We start from the raw sequence: 18,756 nt of genomic DNA, 5'->3' as shown, positions 1-18,756 counted from the left end.
CTTTCATAGCTTTCTGTTAATTATCTGCACTTGTAGAATTGTAACACTGTAACACTATTTATTAATAAATACATGCTTGATAATGTGGTTTGTTAAGAGTACTTTCATGGTCTAACCCATTTAAAGTTTTTCATCCATGCATTTGGTTTCTTTAATTAACTTTGTTAATTGGGAGGACGTGACACGCCACGTGACAAATTTCTTGTGATTGGACACACATGTGACAATGATTGTGTCAAAGATGCTAACATGACATGTCACGTGCTAATTTTTTTAACCTTCTCCATTAATATTATTATTTATTAATATAAATTCGAAAAATTCAATTGCTAATAGTGAAAATCGGTCACTAATTCAAATAGCTAATGCAGCAGTTAATGTGTACATGAACAAATATCAAATCTGTCAAAATGGTATGACAGGTATAACAATGCTCATTAACTGGTTTGTGCCGCTAACAGATAATAAACTTAATCAAAAAGCTGCTGAACTAGCTACATACACATTATCAATGGTTTATCATCACCATGAAACTTTCTTGCGAATCAGTGTTCTTGACAACTGGATTTGAAAAACTGAAAATGCTAAATTGCTCCTTGCAACTTTTCCATCACCAAGCAGATGAGAGGGAAAAGGTTGCAGTAAGATCTAAAATAAAAGATGAGTAACAAACTGTAAAACATTAATATCTACTTCTGACAGAATATTTTACACAATCTGTATAACGAAACCCCAAATTCGTAGCCAAAAATGTATCAGCTAGTTCATACGAATCACTTAGGTTTAAGTGCATGATAGATCATCATTGCAATTGCGGTTCTCTGTATAGCTAGAGTAAATTATGAAATTCAATTAATAAAGCCTGAGAGCAAGATGCCTATTATGCTTGATTTTACACAAGCCAGTATAAAACATTCTCCAAATTCTTTAAGCCATAACATGCTTCTAGTATAAACTCATCACTTTCTAGGCACCTGCAAATGTCTATAATGATACTCAATAAGACAATGTAGCAGTGAAAAATTACCTATACATAATATACATACACACATTGTTAGATCTGCTCTAAATTAACCATTATAAATAAACTAGAGAATATGAAGTTATTGGTTATAGCCACTTTACTGTTACAACTGAATATAGTTAACTACATCACACACACCAGACTTAATTATAGTGTGCAACATAATTTGTTTAGAGGAGAAATCTTGTGTGTGAGGGTGTAGGCATGTTGCAGAATATTCCACCAATCTATCCTTTAATATGACACCACAAGCTCAATTAGGAATGGTCGCACACACACTATGTTTGGATTTGAATTTTTCAAACTTGGTAGGAGGTAATACCTTGGTCATAACATCAACACAGTGTTGAAGACCAGAGGTATGTACCATCTGAAGTTATTTTTGAAGTACTTTCTTTTTCACAAAAAAATAAGTCCAATTCCATGTGCTTTGTGTGAGCATGAAGAATATGGTTGTGGGATAGAGCAATGGTGCTCATATTGTCCCAGTAGATTCAGGGTGTTTTGAACTTGATTTTTAACTCAAAGAAGATGTTGCACCCAAAGAAGTTCTGAGGTGTCTAAGGCTAGGACGCAGTACTCTACTTTTGTACTGTATTTAGAAATAACCGGTTGTTTCTTAGCCACTAATTTACCGAGTTAGGCCTTAGAAACACGCAAGCTCATGAAGTAGACCTTCTCTCAACACTCACTTGTAACCAATAGGGACTCCACCATGTGGGAAAGGAACAAGAAACCAAATGCCATTGCTAATGGGAGAATTATATTCAGTGTTCATATCATCTATCAAATTAGGGTTGGACAAGGCTTGCTTTGAGGTTTTAGATTCAACATGAGCAAGTAAGAGTGTGAGATTAACTATAAGACAAAATAATCCATCTTTGGATCTGATTTGCATGGTATGGCCATTAGGTCATTAATAGTTGCAATGACAGGGACAATATAGGTTGGTCTAGTGATGTAGGGTGAGGAACATGTTGAAGTACTGGTGTTATGGAAGATGTAGGGAGTGAAAGGCCAAGGTGTAGGACTGTGAGGTGCAGTGTAAGGATCGAATCATGGAGAGTAAGGCTGTGAGATGGAAGAGGTGTTGGTAGTTGAGGAATAAAATCTCTCTTGAACCAGTGATAGAAAATGGAGGCATCATGTCCATATTTGTGACATACTTGACACGGAATAGAGCCACAATTCCCACGACCACGGCCACCACAACCATGCGCTCAATAACCATCATAAGGTTGCTCATTAAGCTCAAGATTTTGCTCATGTGTTTGACTGAGATTAGCTTGAGGTACAACGAATGAGCTCGAGGTTACAATTGCACGTGTAAATGCAACAGCATTCATTGTTGTGGCCAACATTGGTTTTCCTACAACGATCTAGGCATACGTCATGGAAAAGAAGCAAAATATCTACTTCAATGGTGATTGAACCAAATTTTCCACTGATAGAAACTGTTTCTCTAATAGCATTAATGGAGCCAATAAGCGATTGAATCTTTAGAAGGAACTCAGACATATTTCTTGCAACTGTTAAGATGTGTATTGCGCATGTTTGAACGAGAAATTGGCATGGCATGAGCCGGCTACTGGATATATGCAAGAACTTTATCCCGAAGCATCCATGAGTGAGCATGTCACACGCCACAGTAGCTAAAGTCACACTAAAAGAATTTGGTCATGTTGTTCCCAAGTATCACACACACCGGAGATACAATTTGGGCTGGCGTCAACGATATAATTAAATTTGAGATTGCCAAGGAGACAACATAAGGCTAAGCAGCAAGAGCGGATCCTTTGTTGCATTCAACGGAGCTCCGTTCAAAGAGGCCATAAGATCAGTTCGAACTTATGATACTATATTAGAATTTCTACGAATGTAATTTTAAGTAATTCATAAATGCAAAGGAAAGGAAACTTCGAACTGAGTTTCTACTTTTGATTGAATGAATTCAACTAATTATTACAATAAATGGATATCCTATTTATAGATTTGTAGTGAACATTCCATTGATCTATCATTTAATACATATACAAAGCCATATCAAATCCTATTTCACAATTGCAAATCAATGCTTGATAATGATCAGGGAGCAAGCAAACGTATGTACATTTGATAGGGTAAATTTATGTTTGGATTAACATTGTCAAAAGCAAGAGATCACAATCAGTTAGCACATGTTAGTAATCCAATGTTGGGAGCTAGAATTGGTATTATGGTCTTTCATTAATATCATATTTGTCATAAAAAAAACAATATCATTTGGCAGACATAATTATATGATTTATGCTTTAAAATGAGACGTTGAATTTGAATTTTTATATCAAACATATAAACATTCAGGGTATCAGTTCACCTATAATTTCCTAAGTAATAAAAACTTTATTAGATTGGCATAAAAATTGCATCTACACTCTAATTTGTGGTTAAATGCAAATTTGATATTATCATTCCTTCTATAAAAACTAGAACTATTTCTTATCAGAAAGTTGCAACAAATGGTGACACCAATATGAAAATTTCTGTTTGTAGTGAAGGATTTCATTACATTTATAGTAAATGGCACATTGCAATTTAACCAACCCACACACACCCCTTCCAAGAATCAGGCACACATCTTCTCTTGCATTCAAAATATATCTACCCTTTTTCTTTGGTAACACAATAAAAGAACAGGTTTATCAATAAAGTTGAGTTCAATATTACAGAAAAACATCACAACTTAATCTGACACTGAAAGGAAGTAGAGCAGTTGTAACAAGTTCTTGTTCTACCAGTACAGAGAATACAATTTTTAGTGCAAGGAAGCCAATGCAGAACTACACATAACATCCAAACATCTTGTGGCTTCAATTCCATCCTCCCATAATACTCTCATGATTTCTGCATTATGAACAATACAAGGTGAAAATCGGCATGCAATTGAGATGAAAAGATAAACCAAAAGATTAGATGTTCATTACAGACATCTCTTACCTGCATTGGAAGGTACAATTTGAACTCAGGTGGGAGTTCCTCTTCAGAGTAGAGACGATCAGAGAAGTATATTCTTCTCAAGCGACAGTTTGCATGGACCTGAACTCGTAGTGTCTCCACATAATTAGTACCATATGCCCTCTTGGTAAAATCAGCTAGGTTAAACTGGATTTGATTCCAACCCTCATCCATTCTCAGTGGCATAGTGCAAATGTAGGGCTTTACTCGAGTGACACCCTATCAAATGAAAAAAATCACTTGTAATGCACATTGATTGCAATTTGGGTAGAAACAGCATAACTGTATTTGTGATACTAATATCAAGAGTTTATTATTTCAGCAAAAGAAATCATGAAAACATGTTACTAGTAAGAAAATCTAATTGGGAGAAGTTAAACAACGGCAAGATGTTGGCAATCCTACAAGACACGCGCAATCATGGGCGGACTTACACACTTGGAAATTAGAAGCTCGAAATCTTCGTCTAACATTCTTATCATCCAAAACTTGAATCTCAAATGTGAAGTACTTCTTTAGATTCTTGACAATCATAACCAGGAATGGAAGTTTTATACCAAGTGTGGCAGCAGGATCTGCCGGGCACGTAATGAATGTGGACTGAATATTCGACCCAATTATTTCGAGCACATTGGATTGTATGTCTTCATCTTGTGGTCGCTTAATATGGCCATTCACAACTACAAAAAAATACCACAAGACAAAATCATAAGTATAAGAAAGTTGTTACTATCATCAAGCAAACCACAGATATGTTAAGATAAACAGTAAACTAATAGAGAAAATTTCATTGCTAAAGTACTAAATATCACCAAGAAACAACACAAAAGGATTGACCAGTGAACGGAATCAAAACAGATTATAAGAAAAATTATCTAACTCTCATTTCTCTGAACACTTCAAGGCCAAGTACAAAGCATATCACACAAACAATGCTGAATGTGAAATAGAAAAAATATCATAGTGTTAGGAACGGAGTCATAGAGAATGATCCAAGAGAACAATTATTCCATATTGAGCCCCCTAATGATACAAGAGAACAATTAGTCCATATTGAGCCAAGTGGACCCAGAGATTGGAAGGTTTACTCTTGGGGGAGCAAAAAGGGAATATATGGGTAAATTTAGTTTGTTAGTGACGTTGGGGTAAAAAGAGAGACCGGAAACTATTTCCGTGTTACAAGAAGTAGGAGTGTGGGTCGAGAGCAGTACTTTGGTGAATTGTGAAATTAGTTATGAGTAGGAAACAAGCTTCCTATAGGAGCACAGCTCTGGTCGGGCTAGGGATTGTTTCACTATCAGTAATTCTCCATTTCGATCAAGCTCCTTTACTTTTATCCATCTTTTTACTTTTTATCAAGCTCCTTTATAAAACCACCACCTAGCCTTATCCTACTAGAAAGTCAATTACATGGATCAATTGATGCAATAAGGCTCCATCAATAACTAGATTTTCAACGTATTCATATTAGCGGTTTTACATAAGTTTTCTTCAGTCTTTCTCTACCCATTTAAACCAAATTAGGTTCCATTAATCCATTTTTTTCTCACTAGAGTCACGGCTAAATAAGCTAGAGCAAGTTTCTGCCATCTCCTCTCATATCTCATCTATTCCAACTTTCTCCTAAATGAATACATTCCTAATGTAAGTTTTTCTTTTCCATTCATCTACCTAAATTTCCACTCAGCATGAACTACAACAAGAGCATGATCATGAAGAGTCATTCAAAAGATATTTTTAATTACACATTGAAGCAATATACTTGTTTTACAAAACACAACATTTCTTAACTGAGAGAAAGTGTAACTAAATCAATAGATAAAGGGTAACTTAATATATTGTTAAATATCATAATGCACCAATTCCCTTTCACAATACAAATGAGGGTCAAAATACCAAATTTCATCCCTCACAAGACTTACACACCATGACCAAAAGGACAGTGCTGTGCATCGCATAAGGCAACAACCTTACTGTTTCACAACAAGTACGACAAAACAAAACTTCAACAATGAGAATAAATAATCAATTAAAGCTAATGATTTCCGATCAACTCAATTCAACGTATCAAATTTCTAGCAAACTAAAAATTACACCTAATGCCACTGCAAAAAAAAAAACATTTACCTTCTTTGTCCCATATCTGCAAAGGTTTGCTCCTACAAAAAAAAAATTGAAACCACAGTGCCAAAATTCAGTACCTTAATCACAACAAACACGCGAAACTGAAATATGAAACAAACAAGCCAAAACAAAACATACCCAAGACTGTATAATATAGAAAGAAATCCAGACTGGAACGTGTTCTTGAACATTTTCTGCAATAACAAAAGGCACATCAAAATCAAGTTTTTTCAATCCAAATTCAATAAAAATGAAAACTTCAGTACTCTAATGAAAAAATTACATGATTTGGAAATTATAGTTTACAGTGGTTATCATTCTCCGTCAATTCAAAACCAATAATCACAAATTAGGGATTTGAGAGAAAATAGATTTAGGGTTTAGTGACAACCACGGAGAGGAAAAATAACACATAATAGAGACAGGGTTACAGAGACTTACGGCGATGAGCGGTGGTGGTTGGTCAGAAGAACGGCAACGGAAGCAACGGAGACGGTACGATCGCCGGTGATGGGGTTTTCTCGCCGGAGATGGGGTATTATGAGAAAGAGTTTATTTTCTAAATTTTGTTGTAGTTTTAATTGATTAAAGTTATTTTTAGTTAAAATTAATTTATTTTCTATTTTATTTAAAAAAAGTTAATATAATTTTTTTTTTTTACTTTAACTTCTTCCGTCTCATAGATACATCTTGAAGAAAACTAATAAAAAGAATATTAAGAAAGGTGAATAAAAAGTGAAAAGAAAAGAAAATAATATTTTTTATTGTTTTTAGATGAAAATTTCCTATTCATGTTTTTAGTTAGAAATTAATTTTTTTTAGTCATGTTGAAAATCAATTTTTAAAATTGACATCTTTACATTTCGTATCCCTTCATTGCTGCTAATAATAAAGATGTTTGTGATGTGTGCCATTATGCTAGACAGAGAAACTTTTCTTATATTGTTAGCACAAATAGAGCTTTACACCATTGTGATATGATCCATTTTGATATTTGGAGACATCTAGCTGTGAAATCTTTGCATGTTCATTCCTATTTTTTCATTGTTATAGATGACTACAGTAGATATACTAGGATAACTCTCATGAAAGCTAAATCTGAAGCAAGACGACGTGTCATGAATATTGTTAAACTTAATGAAAAATAATATGGAGCTAAAGTAAAGACTATTAGAACATGCAAAGTGGAGAGGAAACACCAACATCTTCTAATGGTTGGCAGAGCTTTGCTTTTTCAGTCTAAACCTCCAAAGAAATTTTGGTTATATGCCATTTTACATACTACTTTCATCATAAATAAAATACGTACTCCTATTCTTGATAATCATTCTCCTCGCTTTGTTTTGCATCATGAAATTTCTGATTTAGATTCTCTTAAATTTTTTGGTTCATTAGCTTATGCATCTACACTTCAAATTCACATAACTAAACTTGAACCCCGAAGTAGAAAATGTGTCTTTCTTGGATACAAAAATGGTATGAAGGGTGTTGTTTTATTAGATGTGAACAATCATGAAGTTTTCATTTCTAGAAATGTCACACATTATGAAAATAGATTCCCTTACCTAGGAGAACATCATCCTTCTTAGGAGTATCATATTCACATTTCCACCTAACAATCCTAAACCTAATACTCATATTGATTCTACATTTTCACATAACAATTCTAACTTAAATGGCTTAAACCAAAATGATATTGTACATGACCCTTCACCACAAGACATTTTTCATGGTTATGATATTTTACCTCAAGAATTAGCACACAGTCAACTCATGACCAATCCTATTCACACATATCCCACTGAAACAAAACAAACTGAATGAGATTTAGACATTATTAACAATATAAAACCTGTAGGTGAGTCTGTTAGTGGACCTCTCATACATACCAGACCTGTTAGAACCAAATACACACCTGCTTATCTTTCTGATTTTGTTTATAATTCTTCCCTCAATTCTGCTAACAAAACATCTTCAGGTGACACAAACATACTTTATCCCATTTTTTCTTTTGATTCTTTGTCTCATTTGTCCGAGTCTCATCGTGTTTTCACCACTTCTATTTCACTTAACATTGAGCCAAAGAATTATAAAATAACTTGCTTATCTGAACATTGGATTAAGGCCATGGAATTTGAATTAGAGGCATTAAAAAAGAATAGGACTTGGAACGTAGTTCATCTACCACCTCATGTTAAGCCAATTGGAATCAGATGGGTGTTTAAGGTTAAACACAAGGCATGTGAAACAATAGGAAGATATAAAGCCAAGATGGTGGCTAAAGGTTACAATCAAATTGAGGGATTGGATTTTTTGACACCTTCTCTCCTGTAGCTAAACTGACTACGTACAGTGAGAACTCTTCTTGATGATGCTGTTATTCATGTTTGGTCCTTGCATCAACTTGATGTGAACAACGTATTCTTGCATGATGATTTGCAAGAAGATGTGTCCATGACCATACCAGAAGGTGTTCCTTGTGACAAGCCTAATCAAGTTTGTGAATTGATGAAAAGCTTGTATGTTTTGAAGTAGGCCAATCGCAAGTGGTATGAGAAACTGACTACTTTACTTATCCAACAAGGTTACAAACAATCAACCTCTGATTATTATCTGTTCACTCTCAAAACTTCCAATTGTTTTACAGCTATTTTAGTTTATGTTGATGACATGATTCTAGCTGGTAATTCTATGGAAGAGTTTACCAAAATCAAAGCCTGTCTGGATAGTAATTTTAGCATTAAGGATTTGGGATTACTAAAATATTTCCTAGGATTAGAGGTTGCTCATTTAAAGGAAGGAATTTCTGAAGGAGTGAAAAACAGTTAGAAAGGGGGGATTGAATAAGGGTTGTTTCTAAAAATGGTAGATAAAAAATAGTCACACAGTTATTTTTATCCTGGTTCGTTGTTAATCAAACTACTCCAGTCCACCCCTGACAGAGTGATTTACCTCAACTGAGGATTTAATCCACTAATCAACCTCGATTACAATGGTTCTCCACTTAGACAACTTCTAAGTCTTCTAGAGTATATAGATCACAACTTGATCACTCTAGGAAATTCCTTTTACAAAAGATGTAAATAATATTACAAGAGTTTAATGTGCTTCTTAATAAGCTATAATCACCAAGTGATTTTTCTCTTAAGATTAATTTCTAACACTCACTAAGATATTACAATGTTTGTGAGGTTGAAGATGGAGTTTCTTGCTGTTTTTGTGTGACAATGTTTGGATTTAATTTGGCAGCGTAAGGTTACTTGGAGTGAGCGTTGTTTTTTTGCTTCAGCATCAGAACTTCTTTATATAGGCAGTGAGAAAATGTGACCGTTGAGTAACATTTAATGCTTTGCATGAATAGTACACTGCTACATTTAATGTTTCACTCTTTTGTCAACTACCTCGAGCCATGCTTCAACTGCTTTTACTGACTTTTCCTTTTGTAGCTTCTAGCGTTCCTTTTGTCAGTCAGACAGATTTGACGTTGTAGCCTTTTCATCTTGTACTTGCTTCTGGACTCAGACTATTAGAATAATGTTTGAATATCAGAGTCTTCAGCGTTGGTGCAGATGCAACTTTAGTCATCAGACTTTGGAAGTGCTTTGTAGTGTGATACCATCAGATCTTCAGAGCCTTGCTTGTGATGCCTTCCAGATCATGTTCTGATTTTCTCAAGACCATCTTCTGATGTCTTCCAGACCATGTTCTAATAAAGCCATCCAGATCTTCTGGGTCAGAGCTTCTGAATGTTGATTTTGTGCATACTCTTTTAGACTTTTCCTGAAATGGAAAACGTGAATAATTAGAGTACCACATTGTCTTATACAAAATTCATATATAATGTTATCATCAAAACTAGAAATATTGATCAGAACATTTCATGTTCTAACAATTTCTTTGTTTGAAAGGAACTATTGTCTTGATCTTCTACAGGAATCAGGTTTCCTTGGTTCTAAGCATGCAGTTACACCTCTTGATTCTTCAATCGAGTTACATGCTGATGGTGGTAAGTCTTTTGATGGGATTGGTGCCTACCGAAGGTTGATTGGTCGTTTCCTTTACTTGAATACTACAAGATATGACATTACTTATGCAATTCAACAACTCACTGAGTTCCTACATAATCCAACCTTGGTCCGTTATCAAGCTGTATGTCGTGTTTTGCATTACTTAAAAGGTAGTCTTGGGAGATGACTCTTATTTTCTAGAAACTCTAAACTGTAGATCATTGGCTTTTAAGATGTTAATTGGGTAAGTTGACTTGATTCACGAAAATTCATTTATGGTTATTGTTTCTTTTTAGGTTTTTATCTCATGGCGAGCAAAGAAGCAACAAACAATATCACGATCCTCCTCTGAAGCTGAATATAGAGCACTCTCATTTGCCACTTGTGAACTGCTTTGGTGAACTTTCTTATTGAAGGAGCTTCAAGTTTCGTGTTCCAAACTACCAGTCTTGTATTGTGACAGTCAAAGCGCCTTACATATTTCCGCAAATCCTGTTTTTCATAAGCGCACCAAGCTCTTGGAGATAGATTGTCACTTGGTCCACGAAAAGCTTCAACAAGGATTACTTCAGCTACTTCCTATTTCCACACATGAACAACTTGTTGATTTTTTAACTAAGACTTTACCTATTGCTACTTTTAACAAGTTTGTTTCCAAGTAAACTAACAATACTATAGAAATAAAAGCATAAAAAATTTCATCACTTATTACCGGAAATTTGCGAATCCCGACCTCCACTCGTTCCTCACGAATTCGTCACCACCGCCGGAGTAGCCTTTTGTCCTCCGCTCCCCTTTTTGCACCACCGTCGCTGCCGATTTTCCCCAAATTTTAATGAGTATCCGTAAAAACTTATACTGTCATTAAGAGGAAGAAGAAAGAGCATTAAGAGGAAGAGGAATATGCTATACTGTTGTATTTAACATCTTTAATGATGAAGCAATGGTAGATGAAACAACAATACCAAACCTGAAACAACAAACACTAAATCAGGAAAAATCAGAAGAAAAAAAGATGAACCCTAAAATCACAATCCAATTTATTCGAACACCGTAAACCGTTTTGCACACCATTATTGTTTCAGTGATATACCAAACTGTTTTTGAATCGATCTGGACATGTAGAAAGCTCAGAGGAAGGCGATGAAGATGGTTAAGCTTTGAAGATGGAAGATGGTTTAGGGTTGAAGATAGATTAGGGTTGAGTTTTGAAGCAGAGAAAGATATGAGAGAGAACATAGAGTGAAAAGTTTAATAATATTTTTCAGGATATAGCAAAAGTTGGAAGAGTTGTTTAGAGCTGAAGCTAGTAGCAGAATATCCCATGTGGCAGCACAAAATAGCAGCAGGGGCAATTAGGAACTTTCCAGACCAACTTATTTTCTTATATTGTAGATGAGAACTAGAGTAATAAGATCAAGGGCGGAGCCACATGGTCATCAGGGTGTGCAGTAAGGTTGGACCCCCTCAACTTTTTAAATGTATACTAATTATATGTCTTTTCAATCTTCACCCCTCAATTTTAGACAATTGCACCATATTGCACTAATTCTTGTTGAATAATTAAATACACAACACACTAACTATTAAATTAACAGTTTGTTTTTCACCATTTTATCATTATGATTGTTCAGGGTAAATAGAAAGAACCGACACAAAGTGCAATTTTAAACTATAATAGTTGATCTTTTTATAATAAAATAACATTGCTATGTAGCTAGGATTCCAACCTCATATTTACTTGCAAAATCAAAAATTTTGCTGCTGAACCAAAGTAAGTCCTCAATATTTTTTTCAATAGAAATATACATATTTATAAAGAAATAAAGTATATTATCTAATTGATATAAGATTCATTAATAAATATTAAATAGAAGGAGTGCTAAGAACATACACCTTTACAAAAAAATTTATCCTTAAAATTTTAGGTGGATTTCATCAAATTAATATGAAATTTATATAGATTTAAAAATATAAAAGTGCATATTTTTCTAAAAAAATTCTTAAGAAATTATAAGGTAAGTACCTTTTTTCAATATATTAAAATTTAAGCTAAATTATAGTTTTGGTCCTCTTATTATGCTCTGTTCACGAAATCAGTCTCCCTATTTATTTTTTAAAAAGTTTTGGTCCATCATACACAATTTTAGTCCAAAAAATATTGACATGTGAAAAAAATTATTAATACATGGAATTTTTTCATGATGTGGCATAAAACTTAATTTTTATTATTATCCACATCATTTTATTAATAAATTATTAATTATTATTTCTCATTAAATTTTATTAGAAATTATTATTAAATTGAGAATTTAAAAGTTAAAGAACATACCGAGTTTTTATTTCTTTACTATGTTTTTTTTATTACATTTTTTAAATAGTTTCTTTAGAACCATATATATTTAAAAAATATATCTTGAAAATTGAGGGATGCTGTTGCACCTAACAGTCCTCAAATAAATCCGCCACTCCACTGTCTAGAGTTGATATCTAAATGACATGTTTGTAGGATATATATATATATATATATATATATATATATATATATATATATATATATATATATATATATATATATATATATATATATATATATATATATATATATATATATATATATAGAGAGAGAGAGAGAGAGAGAGACACGGACCTACACTACACCAATTGGTGTGTAGTCAAAGACCGCCACTTAAATTTCAAAATCTTTTAAACTATGCATATATTTTAATTTGATAAAAAAAACTATAAATATACTGCATATATCTCTCTTATTATTTTATCTTTATATGTTTAATATTTTATCTCTTAATGCTCATTTGTTATAATTCAGTGAGCATATTTTTTTATTTTTACAAATTATTTAAAAAAGTTATGAATGAAAGAAAAAAATTAGAAATATGAGTAAGTTAATCTTCTTTAATATTAATTTATTCAATTTTATATAAATTCAAAACATAAAATATTTACTTTAGAATAATACACAAAATTACTTTTGAATGAGAATTTATTTAGCCTCCACAATGTAAATTTTCTAGTATATATATATATATATATATATATATATATATATATATATATATATATATATATATATATATATATATATATATATATATATATATATATATATATATATATATATATATATATATATATATATATATATATATATATATATATTAAAAATAAGATGTTATTATTAGAATAGAGTAAATCAATATATTATAAAATAATAATAGCAAGATTTATATTTAAAGTCAGAACGTTTATAAAAGAAGTATATATATGTAGGGAGATGGACCTTTATTGTGTTAGCCCCTCTCTATGTGATAATTGATACTATTTATTCTACGTGTCACGTTTGTAGACATATATACTTATAAAAACAACATTATTCTAAAATTTCCAAATTGTTCATGGAACTGAATGTCAAACAATAGGTAACCCATCTCTAATCTTAGACACCCCACCTAATGAAATAAACACTTTGCAAAGAGACCACAATCCTAATAAAGAAAAAAAAAATCATCTATACCTCTTAAAAATTCTTATACTACAAATAATTAAATAAAGGGATCTCCAAGTTAACTTTATTTAACTATTCATATTAATTGATTTTTTCTAGATAAATCTATATTAAATATTTATTTAAATATAAAATTAAATCCGCACCATAATCTAAAGGAACTCCAAAACTAAATACAAATTTTAGTTTGACATTTACAAAGTAATAAATATAAAATTAAATACGCACCATAACCTAAATGAACTCCTAAACTAAATACAATTTTTAGTTTGACATTCACAAAGTACTAATTTTAAGAGCAAAGATTAGAGAAAATTACTATGAAATGATATTTTTTTCTCTTTTGAATTCGAATTCATCCTTGAATATGTATAATCTTTGCAGTTGTGTATACATGATATTCAATTTTATCAGACAAGAAATTTAGAACCAAGGCTACAATAATACTTTTGAACTTTGTTAGAGCGATGACTTGGGAGCGTTATAGGAAAGGGCGACGATGCAAGGCCGCGTGAAAGAAGGTATCGCCACGCCTCTATGTTTTTCTTGCCTCTGAAAAAAAGAAATGTGGGATACGACGTGTCTTGGACAAACAAAAAGTCATAGTCGTTATTGACCCACGTTTCCGTTGGGAATAAGGATCCAACTGTAAAGCTTTTGACTAGGTGAGAGTGACAACACTTGGTTATTATGAGAAATGAGAATAATTAATTTTAATCACTAAATTTTAATTCATTAAAATGAATAGACTAGATTGATTTCTATTTCCGTAGTCATATTTATTGATAATTTATATAAGGGTCATGCTAACAAGTGCCTCAGGGTAGAAGTTAAACATTTTAAATAAAGAAAATATTATAAATTCAATGCATTAAATGCATACAATATTCTTTAAAAATAATAATTATTCATATTTTCTATTCATCGAATACACATATTTTAATTAAAAAATTATCCTTTTAATCTATTAAATAATACTCAACTTATCTTTTTAATTTCTGAACCAACGCCCCAGAGACACTACATTTCCCTTTATAATACTTAACAAAATTAATTTACATATATTTCAAGAAACGGAATATTTAATTTTTTGACATTTTAAAATTATGATAATTAGTTGAAATAATATGATAGATAATACATTTTATTTAATAATTAATATGTAGACATGTATTTTATATTATCCAGAAATTAAAATTAATTATGTATTAATCTAAAAATTATACACTATTAATATAATTATAAATGCATACTTTAATTATATTTTTAAAATAACAATTAATTTTTTTTTGTTTGCTTTTTTTTTTGTTTGCAACAATTAATATTATTATGTATGAACAAAAATATTAATGCCATCATATATTAATCCAATTATTATTAATATTATAATATATTAATCATGGATATTAATATTGTTATATTTTAACTTCTAAATAAAAATCAATATTTATAAAATGTTTTTCTTTCTGTTATTATTATTTTCAAAATGAAACAATTAATAAAATTAAATATTAAATTTAATGATTGATATATAATAACTATAGTAATAATTTTGATACAAAAGTTAAATATATACGGGTTTTAATTATCATGTAATTATATAATTAATTTTTATACAAAAAATACTATATTTATGACATATTGTAAGAAACAAAATAATAGATTTGTTGTCTTTCAAACACAATGATAATCGTTTAAAAATATTTAGCTTTTGTAATAAAAAGAATTCATATAATTATATATTTATCATGAATATTAATATATATATAATCATATTAGTTTCTGCCTTTTGAAAATAGTGATAATCAAAAGAAAATTTTGTATAATAATATTTTTATTTAATAGTTAACATATAGTTATATTAGCGATTATATAAATATATAAATATATAGTAATATCAATACTATGTGGATTAATATATAATTATATCAATATATTTAATAATACATTATTATATTAATTGTCATTTTTAAAATACAACAAACTTATATATTTATTAATATAAATAAATATTTTTGGATTAATAAATTATTATTTTTAAATTCTGGATCGTATGATGATAATTATTACTTATAGACTAATTATTAAAGTTAATATCATCTATAAAAATATTTTGAACCGATTTCATTATTTTCAAAATACAACAAATTAAATATTTTGTTTTTAAAATATAATATGAATTAATTTTGTTGAAAATTATATAAATTACAAATAAATATAGCTATAGAAAAAAAATCAACTTATTCCATTAATATCAATGAACACAAATTTAAAAATTAAGATTAATTGTTCTTATTTTTTAAAATAAGGATTAATAAACATAAAAAGGTCATAAGGATAAAAAATTGTATATGAAGGTTTAAATTTTTAGTCCTTTATTGATTTATATTTTTTATCTTCCAATTTCTATGTTCAAATATAAAGTCCAATGAACTTTTAAATTTAAATGAAAGTTCACACTATTAAGTTTGAGATTTACTTTTTTTTTTTTGTATTTGATAATGCATGTGTATTAAATCCCCACTATTTTATTTTTCATAATTTTAAATTATTTTATTGACAAATAAAACTTGAAATGAAAAAAATATAACACACAAAAAAATTCCAACTATTATTCAACATGATACACTAAAAAAAGTTTAAAGTTTGATGGTGGATTTTTCTTTTTGAATTTTAAAGTTTAACTATACTTCATTTTAAAAGTAAGAAACAAATCAATAAAATAAATTATCATATGAATTTAATTAATATTTAATATTAAATTACTATACTCAACTAATTACGAAACAAAAATAATACCTCTAATAAAAATTATTATAAATTTTCTCGATAAACTAGGTTAACAATAGAAATATTTAATTATCACAATGCGGATGAGTTCTCGACATTTGACTTTCTAGTTATTAAAATACTTATTATAAGAAAATTTGTCAATACCCAAATCAAAAGTCCTCTATAATTTAAAAAAACGGTGGATAATGGAAATTACCTAGGTTTTAAACAATAAATAAATAAATTTATATCAAATTTCTTTTTGTCAAATTTTAAATTTCTTTCTTTTGCAAACCACTTATGTATTGTTGCTATAAATAATACCTTGAAAGAGAGGAAAATATTCATCTAATTAGTGACTATTATTGAAGGTTAGCATTTGTGTTCTCTTGTAATGGCTTCCACAAAATTAATTGGAGACCAATCAAGAGATGAACAAGATCAAGCAAGACAAAAAGACGATCAACAATTAATCCTCTCACTTCCTAAAGAAAATGGGTGGATGCCATTCGAATATTATTATTACTTTCAAGGTTTTTGGTGTCCATCAGATCTTATCCAATCGGTAAACTCTTTCCAAAAATACTTTCAAGCTAAAGACAATGATGTTATTGTTTCGAGCTTACCAAAAGCTGGCACCACTTGGATGAAAGCACTTACATTCGCAATTGTTAATCGCAATAATTTTCCATCCTTCGATGATCATCCATTACTTAAGTCAATCTCTCATGATTTAGTACCTTACTTTGAATTTAATGTTTATGGTACTGGAGATATCTGTGATCGATTTCCTCAAGTTGACTCGTCAAAAATGATTGAACCAAGGATTTTTGGAACTCACATTCCATTCCATTCACTTGCCAAGTCAATTAAGAAGTCCAATTGTAAGATAATTTATATAAGTAGAAATCCATTTGATAATTTTGTGTCTGCTTGGTTTTTTGCTAATAAAGCAAGGTCAAATCATCAATCTTTACAAAATTTAAGCTTAGAAGAGGCTTTTGAAAATTACTGCAAGGGTATAACTCCATTTGGTTCATTTTGGGATCATAATTTGGGTTATTTGAATGAAAGCATCATCAGATCAGAAAAAGTTCTATTCTTAAAATATGAAAACCTAAGAGAAGAACCCATTTTATATGTCAACAAAATCGCAGATTTTTTGGGCTTTCCTTTCACTCGAGAAGAGAAAAATAATAAAGTGATCGAAAATATAATTGATTTATGTGACTTTCAAAAGATGAAGGAATTAGAGGTAAATAAATCTGAAACTCTTATGCAAAACATTGACAATAAATTCTTCTTTCGAAAGGCTCAAGTAGGAGATTGGAGAAATTATTTTTCCTCTTTGATGGAAGAAAAACTATCTAAAGTCGTGGAAGAAAAGTTAGGTGGATCGAAAATCAAATTAGAGTGGCCCCTTCATACTTCTAACAAATGACCGATGGTTCCTTTTTTTTAATAAAGAGGTGTTTGTATGGCAAAAATGTTGTTTCTATATTTTTCTTTTTTCTTTTTAAATAAAGAGGTATTACATGTATAGTAACCATATATGTGGTTACATGTTATTTCAGTTGTAACCATTGAATCAAATGAATGGAAATGTGTTGATTTAAATTTTCATTAATGTTTTCTTGAGTGAATCACTCAATGTATAGTAACCATGTTATTTTCATTAATATTCTCTCTCTCTCTCTCTCTCTCTCTCTCTCTCTCTCTCTCCAATGATTCTCGTAGCGGAGGCGAAGTTAATTTTCTTCCCGATTCTAATTCATATAAGTTGTCCAACATTAGAATCCTCTCTCTTTGCATGCAGATTTGTTAATTTTCTTCATTCTTGTTGTCATCACATTGATTTAAAGACTTGCCAATTTTTGTGATTCTAAATTCACCGTTTTGAACCAGACAATTGGGCTCGAGTGGTAAACGAGCTCCTGCTAAAGACGAAGGTTCGGGGAATATCGAGTTTGATTCTTGGTAGGAACAATACTTGGCCAAAATCATAACTTCTCGAGCACGAACTCTGGAATACTAGGACCCCATTCCCCTAAGAACTAAATGTTGCACCCTGATTTTTACCCTACGATTCCATCTCATTCGCATCATCTCATTTTATTCAATTATTCTTTATGTTTGCTAATCATTGATCAAAATTGCAAAAAATATGTCTTTTTCTTTTGTTATTGTTAGACAGAGACTGAATCGAGAAAAGCGTGATTCGCGAGATGATGTGAAGCAGTCAATATAAAAGTTGATATTTCGCGTCCATTCCATTTTGAGCTTTAAAGTTTCTTTATCCTCATTCTAAT

The 18,756-nt window shown here is 30.7% G+C and overlaps 2 protein-coding genes across 2 annotated transcripts; one reads left to right on the top strand and one right to left on the bottom strand.

The window, feature by feature from the left end:
- Positions 1 to 3,526: 3,526 nt before the first annotated feature.
- Positions 3,527 to 6,738, bottom strand: LOC131641991 (uncharacterized). The gene is made up of 6 exons (XM_058912285.1): positions 6,584 to 6,738; positions 6,281 to 6,336; positions 6,146 to 6,177; positions 4,457 to 4,698; positions 4,001 to 4,237; positions 3,527 to 3,907 (listed from the first exon to the last, which is right to left on the bottom strand). Exons 2-6 carry the CDS (start codon positions 6,331 to 6,333, stop codon positions 3,899 to 3,901), a joined length of 573 nt encoding a protein of 190 aa, XP_058768268.1. The 5' UTR covers positions 6,334 to 6,336; positions 6,584 to 6,738; the 3' UTR covers positions 3,527 to 3,898.
- Positions 6,739 to 16,817: 10,079 nt separating this feature from the next.
- On the top strand, positions 16,818 to 18,039 carry LOC131641995 (cytosolic sulfotransferase 15-like). Its single transcript, XM_058912289.1, has one exon. It carries the CDS (start codon positions 16,842 to 16,844, stop codon positions 17,886 to 17,888), a length of 1,047 nt encoding a protein of 348 aa, XP_058768272.1. The 5' UTR covers positions 16,818 to 16,841; the 3' UTR covers positions 17,889 to 18,039.
- The last annotated feature ends 717 nt before the right edge of the window (positions 18,040 to 18,756 follow it).

The sequence above is a fragment of the Vicia villosa genome, unplaced genomic scaffold (assembly GCF_029867415.1).
Source record: "Vicia villosa cultivar HV-30 ecotype Madison, WI unplaced genomic scaffold, Vvil1.0 ctg.004353F_1_1, whole genome shotgun sequence".
Classification (NCBI taxonomy): Eukaryota; Viridiplantae; Streptophyta; class Magnoliopsida; order Fabales; family Fabaceae; genus Vicia; species Vicia villosa.
This window is presented reverse-complemented; position numbering and strand designations above follow the sequence as displayed.

What these genes read in the sequence shown, in the direction of transcription:
- LOC131641995 (XM_058912289.1), top strand. Translation starts at nt 16,842, where the DNA reads ATGGCTTCCACAAAATTAATTGGAGACCAATCAAGAGATGAACAAGAT.
- LOC131641991 (XM_058912285.1), bottom strand. Translation starts at nt 6,333, where the DNA reads ATGTTCAAGAACACGTTCCAGTCTGGATTTCTTTCTATATTATACAGT. An exon ending in GCAGATATGGGACAAAGAAG is followed by an intron (nt 4,699 to 6,145) that starts GTAAATGTTTTT and finishes ATTTTTTTGTAG; the next exon opens with TTGTGAATGGCCATATTAAG. An exon ending in TTCGAGCTTCTAATTTCCAA is followed by an intron (nt 4,238 to 4,456) that starts GTGTGTAAGTCC and finishes TTCATTTGATAG; the next exon opens with GGTGTCACTCGAGTAAAGCC.